The 8,086-nt window shown below is 60.8% G+C and overlaps 1 protein-coding gene across 2 annotated transcripts in view; it reads left to right on the forward strand.

Moving 5' to 3' along the window:
• The window catches only part of NEK6 (NIMA related kinase 6), a 58,799-nt gene that overhangs the window by 46,635 nt on the left and 4,078 nt on the right, over window positions 1-8,086 (forward strand). For both annotated transcript variants that reach the window (XM_006158231.3, XM_006158230.3), the window contains exons 8-9: window positions 511-605; window positions 7,902-8,015. In XM_006158231.3, the coding sequence (XP_006158293.1) occupies window positions 511-605; window positions 7,902-8,015 (209 nt within the window). The remainder of the gene's footprint in view (window positions 1-510; window positions 606-7,901; window positions 8,016-8,086) is intronic.

Genomic DNA, 8,086 nt, shown 5'->3' on the forward strand with positions numbered 1-8,086 from the left:
GCTGGTTTTTCCCCATCCTTGCTGCTTTTAGGCAGGCCTCCCCGCCTGCCTGAGTCCTGCTTCTCCATCCGTAAAGTGGGGGTGCTCCTGATAGGACCGTTGGAACGTGAGTGACAGAGCACGTGCAAAATGCGTGGTGATGGTAACCACGGTGGACAGCCTGATCCAGATCTTCCGGATTCCCACGGACCCCTCACAGGACCCATGGTCACCGGCTTCCCAGAGCCTGGCCGGACTGCCCACTCCCACGGCAATGGGCAGAAACCGAACCCTCCCTACTCAGAGCAACTCGGGCCCCGATGGGTCCTAGGAACCTGACGTTCCCGGCGTCCGGGTGCTTTTAATGCCCCAGCAGTGTGGGACCCTCCAGTCTAGTCAGCACTCTCAGGTGACATGAGGGGCAGGCCCAGAGAGGCGCTGCTCAGAGATAACTCCCTCTCCCCGCCCCACCCGCCTCCCCTTGCCTGTGGCCCGTGGCCGAGCGTGACCCCGCCGCTCGCTGTGTTTCAGTCGGGACGCCGTACTACATGTCGCCGGAGAGGATCCATGAGAACGGGTACAACTTCAAGTCCGACATCTGGTCCCTGGGCTGCCTGCTGTACGAGGTGAGCCTCTGCCCGCAGCTCGGTGGCATTTGGTGGGACATGCTTGGGGGCATCCAATCAGGGAGGAGCTCACCCTGCCAGCTTAGGGTGTAAACCCGGAATGCATCGTGTCTGCCCGTGGCTTTGGTGCCCTCAGGGACCTGTCCTTTGCCTCCCTCAGCCCAGCTTCTGCCTGGAGAGGGGTGTCAGGCTGGCAGAAGGGGTCAGAGGGTGGACAGGGCAGGCCGGGGGCCAGCTCACCCTGGGGCTACTCAGAGCAGGAAGCAGGGCAGACTGGAAGCAGACGGAGGGAGCACGGCTGGGCCAGCTGTCAGACCCCGGCCGCCCACCCCTGGTGTCCTCGGTAACCAGCCATGCTGGTCCTTCGTTCTGCTCATTGGTCGCGATTCTGGGATGGATCGAGCCCCATGCAGGGTGCTGGAGATGGGAGGGGAGGCAGCCAGTTGATGGCTCTAAATCGCGCCACTCTGAGGAACGCCCCCCTTCCAGGCCCAGCAGTGTGGGTCTCACAAGAGTACCCCTCCCCTGAGCCAAGAAACGGTGCCATCACTTGGCCATTTCCAAATCCAGAGGCCAGCCTGGACCAGGGGGCAGGACCGTTTGCATCTCGGGCTCAGGAACGGGATGTGAGTGGATGGAGCCCCCCACCGGCTTAGGCCAGCCATGCTGGGGCCCCCGGTCTGGGGAGCCTCAGCCACTCTTCGCCAGGAAGCTGTTGCAGCCACCAGCAAGAGGGAGCCCGAGCCCCTGGTGTTGCCACATGGGCCGCCACACTCCCACCCCGCCGGGGGATGGGAACTGCAGTGTCTGTCCTGCACTGTGGCGGTCCTGGCGCATGAAGCAGCAGACAGACCGGGGCTCTGGCCACCTGAGAGCTGAGGCCCGAGCACAGCGTGGTGCTCGAACTGGGCCTCGACTCCTGCTTTCCCCGATGCCCACGCGGAGCCGGCTTGGCGCCGAGTAGCTGAAAGGACTTCATGATGGAGCTGATGTGGCTGGTGACAGTCCCACGTGCCCACGGTTCGCCCGAGTGTTTCGTTGGTGTCAGCAGGGACTTAGCCCTGAGGACTGAGCTCCGCCCGAATGTGCAGCCTGCTGCCGGCCACATCGGGCATGGTGGCTCGCATGGCCTGGGCTCTGGGAGTGCGATTTCCCTCCCTGCGTTACAGAGTGAGACATGGAACCCAGGCCCTGATCCCTTGTAGGGTTTACGCCCCATCCTGTCTTGCCGTTTACACCAGTGGCCTGGCAGTAATGACAGAACCCAGTAATATTCATTGTAAAAGATGGCCTGGAGGTGTGGCCCTCGGGGCTTGGGGCCCCCTTCTGGAGGTCAGCACAGATAGGCACCCCACTGTGTCGCTGGAGGTCTGTGGGTAAGTTGGGCCGGAGCAGTCTGTGGTGGGAGCTGGCTGGGGCCTCTTGCTGGGCCTTTACAGCATCAGTCACAGGGCAGGGGTCTTCTGATGAGCTCACTGGAGCAGCTGAGGTGGGGTGGCACCACTGGGTGACTGAGCAGTCGGGGAGTGTGGAGCACAGTGCCTGCCCCACCGGTGAAAGGGACAGAGTGGTGTGTCCTGCACAGCCCAGCTCTGGGGTAGTTGGGCAGGATGTGTGGGACGGTGAGCTTGCAGAGGCCAGGGGATGCAGGAGGGAATTGGGAGAAAACAGGAGAAAAGAGGGAACTTACAACCCTTCTCGGCAAGGACGACGGGAAAGGAACCTGCGTGTCTCGGGCGCTGTGTGCCCGCGTGTTCCCGACTGCCCTGAACGGGCGTTCGCTGAAAGCAGTAAAACCAGGCAGTCCCTGGGTATTGGTCACTCAAGATGAACCACGAGTTCCAGTCTCCCTAGCCGACCCCTAGGTCCTGTCACTTCTGCAGGTGGACTCTCTGGCCCCTGAGGTCGCTGAGGCCAGTGGCAAAGCCAAGTCCAGACCAGGTGCTGACCTGTTTCTGGCTTGTGCTCCAGATGGCAGCCCTGCCCCGCGTGCCCTGTCCTAGGGTCTGCGGAGGGGATGCCAACCCACCTCTACAGGGGCATCGTCCAGCTGGTGTCGGGTGCTGAGGGGTGGGGACAGCTGTTCGGGGTCTCCTGGGCCTCAAGATGCCCGAGCACAGCAGCAGCAGGGAGCATGTTCTGCAGTGGGAGTTAGAGCGGGTGTGCGCACACCAGCGCGTGGCTCTGGCGATGTGGGTGAGAAATGCTGGTCTCAGCAGGACCCTGGGGTTGGTCAGAGGAACCCAGAATCCCAGCTCTGCACGTGCCCACCGAAGGACCTGAGCCAAGCCCGCCCCTCCCTTACATGTAGAATAGAGCCCTGTTGGGGGCGGGGTGGGGGGTGTGTGGCACAGCTGAGGCCACGTGGGTGAGGCGCCTAGCCCAGAGAAAGCCCTCAGGCCTGCCTGTCCACGAGCTGCCGACCTACTGCAAGCTGAGCTCTGGCTCTGGCTCCCCGCCTTTGGCGGTAGCTTCTTCAGTTTGCCATACTTCCCTTTTTTGCTTTGGCCGGCGGGAAGCTCAGCTGCAGTTCCTGTGGAAGACCTGCTTTGTGCTCCTGTGCTCGCGTGTATCAGCCCTAGTCCAGATGGTGTTTTCCTTTTCTTTTTTCATTCTGCGTTCTGTATTTTGTCAGCCATTTCCTGCCCTCCATGAACCACAGGGTCTCCAAACATAAACTCTCAGCTGACCAAGGCTAAGGCCAGGACTAGGGAAGTCCCTGGCTGACCCCTCTGCCCATCTCCAGGCCTTCACTGGAGAAGCAGCCCTGCACCTGCCCACCCTGCATCCTGCCCGCACCTTTGTCTCAGCTCCTCCCAGGCAGAGAGCCCAGCCCATGCAAGGCCTTGCTGGCTTCCCGGACAGGCAGTCCTCCGCGTCCTGTGTTGGGCTCCTCAAAGCCTGTCTAATAGGCCCATGCGCCTGGTGGCTACCCGGCAGTGAGGCTCCACTCAGCTGGCTGCCGTGGGTGCTGGCCTGTGTGCGGCTGGCAGCAGCAGGGGACGCGTCAGCCGCGAGATGTCAGTGAGATCAGTCAGCCCCATTCTGCCGGGACCAGATGTCCCCAGGGCCAGTGGGCACTGATCTAGACCCGATGGCCCTGGGCACCCAGAACAGGGCTAATGTGGCTACCTGTGCCAGCCCCCACAAGGGTGATGGTCACTGTCCCAGCTGGCATCACAGAGGTGAAGGGAGCGGGTTTCCCAGCTAATGGGGAAGGTCCCATACCAAGGCTGCGGTGTGGGGGCGCGTCCCACGGCCACAGCCCAGCCTCCCGCCCCACGGCCTGCGGTGTCTTCCTGGGTGCCTGTTTGTGAGCTGGGGCTACCCTTCCCCTCCCCAGGCCCCATCCTGATGGGGACAGGCCTGCCCATTCCCGAGCCCCAGCCGGCTCCGGGAGTCTCCGAAGCTGCCGTAACATCACCAGTCAGTGGCTTCGGACATCAGTGTTTTCTGCAGTTCTAGAGACAAGAAGTCCAAAGTCAGCTCCACTGAGCCAGTAGGGTGCTGTGGGCTGGGCTCCTTCTGGGGCCTCAGGGTGCCTCTGTGTCCGTGCCTTTCCCGTGGTAAGTAGGGAGGTCATTTAGGCAGAGGTGCTGGCATGGCCATGGCTGGGGCTCTGTTTTCATTACCCAGCATGCCCTAGGGAGGCCCAGCAGGCGCTCAGCTCTGAGCATGGGACCCTAGGAATCGGCAGCCCGGTGGGAGCCTTCTCGCAGCAGCCTAGAGGGGCCTCCTGGCTGAGACCCAGCAGGAAAGCGGGCCCGCGGGGGCAGGAACCACTGTGCCTCTCATAGAATGCTCCGGGATTCTGGCCTGCTGTCACGCCCTCATGGGGAACAGGGCTGTGGAGTACATCTCGGTTCACCTCAGGGTCATCCTTCACTCCAGGATGTGCTCGGGAGATGCCGGGTGACAGGATGGGTGTCCGGGGGCCCTGACAGGCGGGAGTCAGACACAGTCACTGCTCTCTGCAGTCAGATCCCCCCTTCTCCCTCTGACATCTCAGATCACGTACCAGTTTCTCCGAGCCCGCCCAGCGGGGGCAGGTGTCCGCCCGGTCCCTTTTCCTCGGCAATGTGTCATCCCGATAATACCAGAAAGGAAAAGTTTTACATTTGAGGAGCAGCGCTGAGAGCCATGGCCTCGGCAGTTCTAACGAGGCCACCGGTATTGGCCCCAAACAGCAATTCCTCTTCTGCCTCAGCCAGTCAGAGGCTGGCTGGTCCCCAGTCCGAGGGGATCTCCCCACCCAGGCTAATTGTCCTAATCCCAGCGTCATGCGCAGCCCCAGAGGTTCCGTCACAGCCTGCTGCCCTAATGTGGACAGAAGGCCCATGGCCGGCAGCTGGAGGGGGTGCAGGCAGGGCCGCTGCTCCCAGTAGGATCTGCATTGATGGACGGAGAAGCCCCAAGAGCAAGGAAGGCCGAGGGCTCTTCTGGCTAACCCGCCACTGGCCTTGGTCGAAACGCTCTTCTGAAGCAATGTGGAGAAGGTGCTGGAAAGAATGGAAGAGTGATCTGAAGGTGATGGCAGACACGGGGTTCACTGCCCTCCCAGATTTTCTGGGCTCCTTTCAGAGTCCCAAGCAGGTTTGTAAAAACCAGACCCAGCTGGCTCGTTGAAAGCCCACCCAGCCAGTCCCTCTGCAGGTGAGATGCATGAAAAAAACCGGGCCTGCATCAGCAGCAACCCGAAATGTCCTCTCTGCCCGGAGCAAAAGCAGTCCCCAGGAAAATCCATCTGAACCCTCCAGCTGCTGTACGGAGGCACCAGCTTGCCTGGGCGACCACCTGGGGTCTCAGCCGCAGTGGCGACAGCCGTCCTCTGAAGCTGCCCACTTACCCCTTTGCACCCGAGGTTCTCATTCTAACCCCTAGAAATGCATCGCCCAAGTTCGCCTTTCTGCAGACTCAGCAGAACCACTCCCAGCTGGGCCCCCGGAGCCCAAGTGGGCAAGGCCCCCACACACCCGTCTTTCCCTGCCAAGTACCAGAACCTCTCCCGTGGCCCAGACGGGTTCCCAGCCCCGCGCCGGTGGGAGAACCGTGCTCCCTCTGAATACCTGCTGCAAGCCCTCAGCATGGCCGGGCAGCTGGCCCTCGGGTGCTGCCTCCAGACTCCTGGACCTGGGCCCAAGGGAACCCCAGTATCTCCAGGCCACACTCTGCTGCCTCCCATTTCTACAAATCCAAGGATGCCACCCATTCCAGAAGCTCCCCGGGTCCTTGTGAAGGAGATAGCCCTGCTCAGGGTGAACAGGGGCCAGAAAAGCAGGACACTAAGATGGGCCCCCCGACCTATCAGGACCCCAACATCCCACCATGGCTGTCGCAGGAGCTTTGGCCAGGGGCCAGAGCAGAGTAGACCTGGCAGCCCAGCCCCTCAGAAGGGAACCTGGCCAGACAGGCGGGCACAGGTACCCAGCAGTGCCCCAGCAGCAGAGGCAGTGGGCCATCGTCTGGTGTAGATGACATGGACCCCCCATGGGTTAATCAGATGGGCAGGCGGGTGCCTTGCTGGGCTGCCACACCACTGCCTCTCAGAGCCCCCATGACACCTGCATACCCCTTTAAGGAACACCTCCACTAGTGCTCTGAATGGTGCCAGCCAGGAGGCCAGGGCGGCCTGATAGTTCCCTAAGGGGTGAGTACCCATCAGTGCCACAGGCCCAGCAGAGATGGTGACAGCCCAGCTGGTGGTGCCTCCTACACGTGCCAGCCCAGCCCTCCTCAGCCCTACAGGTGGGGCCTCTTTCCATTTCACAGCTGAGGAAACCGAAGCCAGACACTGCAGAGCTGGGGTTGGCCATCCATTCCAGGGTGAACACATTGACCAACTTCATCCAGCCGAGCCTCACAGAGCACCACAAACCAAACTGAGAACACGAGGTGTGATGGAGGACCGTCCAGCTTTACTGCCTATGCAAGGCAAGGAGAGTGGGCAGCTCACGCTGAAAACTTCTGGGGGCCAGGGGCCAGGCAGAGCTGGGGGCCAAGCAGAGCTGGGGGCCAGGCAGAGCTGAAGGCCAGGCAGAGCTGGGCTGACCAAAGAGCCGGGCACCTCCGTTCCACTGTGAGTGTCCCAGCAGCAGAGGGTCCCAGGCCTTTCATCCAGAGTCAGGAGGCTGGCTGCCACCTCCTGGCCTATCCGACAATGTCTGGCATCTAGCTCCCACAGACAGCAGCTCTGTAATGGGCAAGGACAGCCACAGTGAAGGCCAAAAGTAAGACGCCTTCCCCCAAGATGTTAGTCCTTGGGGAAATAGTTTTCTAAATGTGTCACTTAAACAGACATCGCCCCACATGTGTCCTCAGAATTGCTTTATTTGGGAGCGGGAGGTTAAGCCACTGGGTCTGGGACTTGAACCGCAGTCGACTACGTAAGAGTCCAGCGACATAGCCATTACGCTAACTGCTGGTCCCCTCGGAATTGCTTTTTAGAGAAGTGTGCTAGGGATGGGACCAGCAGTTAGCGTAATGGCTATGTCGCTGGACTCTTACGTAGTCGACTGCGGTTCAAGTCCCAGACCCAGTGGCTTAAACTCACGCTGGGCGCGTGTGCGTGCGTGCCCAAGATCTCAAGAGGAGAATGGAGGAGAAGGGATTGCGGCGTGGCCATCCCCCCTGGGGGGTGATTTCTCGCTTTCTGTCTGTCTGGCGAGTGCACGCACCCTGTAGCTAAACCCTCTCCAAGAAAAAAAAAAAAAAAGAGAGAGAGAGAGAGAGAGAGAGAAGTGTGCTAGGGAAAACCTAGAGGGCCCAGACCCAGGTCCTAGCAAAGATCCTTGATGGCCAAGGCAGAGGGTGAGAAGTGCTCTCAGAATTCAACTGCCCCTGGGACCAGCAGATGGTGTATTGGTTACACTGCTGGACTCAGTGTAGTCGATGGTGGTTCAAGTCCTGGACCCAGTGCTTTAAAATTCACACCAGGTGCGTGTGTGTGCGTGCCCAAGATCCCCAGAGGAGAATGGAGGAGAAGGGATCACGGTGTGACCATCCCCCCCTTCCCGGGGAGTGATTTCCTGCTTTCTGTCTCGCTGTCTCTCTGGCGAGCACACACCCTATAGCAAAAAGCTCTTAAAGAAGTCACTGCCCTTCCTTACCGCCTTTGAAGTTCCATCAATGATGCGTTTCTACGTTCCCCTCTCGAGTCTCATTCTTGGGGTCTGGGAGGTCCTGTCAACAGCTGCTGCAGGGAGGGCCCAACAAAGACCACAGCCCAATCTGGGGTGCCCCTTTTTGCCTTGTGTCCTGCTGCCTCAGGACGGCCAACTGTCGCCTCTCCCCTTGTAGATGGCCGCTCTCCAGAGCCCCTTCTACGGAGATAAGATGAATCTCTTCTCCCTCTGCCAGAAGATCGAGCAGTGTGACTACCCGCCGCTCCCCGGAGAGCACTACTCCGAGAAGGTGAGCGGGCTGAGGTGGACGCTGGCCTGGGAACCCGAGCTGCCAGTGGTGGCACACGCAGGGCAGTGCTG

This window comes from Tupaia chinensis, unplaced genomic scaffold, assembly GCF_000334495.1.
Source record: "Tupaia chinensis unplaced genomic scaffold, TupChi_1.0 Scaffold000575_1, whole genome shotgun sequence".
NCBI classification, from domain to species: Eukaryota; Metazoa; Chordata; class Mammalia; order Scandentia; family Tupaiidae; genus Tupaia; species Tupaia belangeri.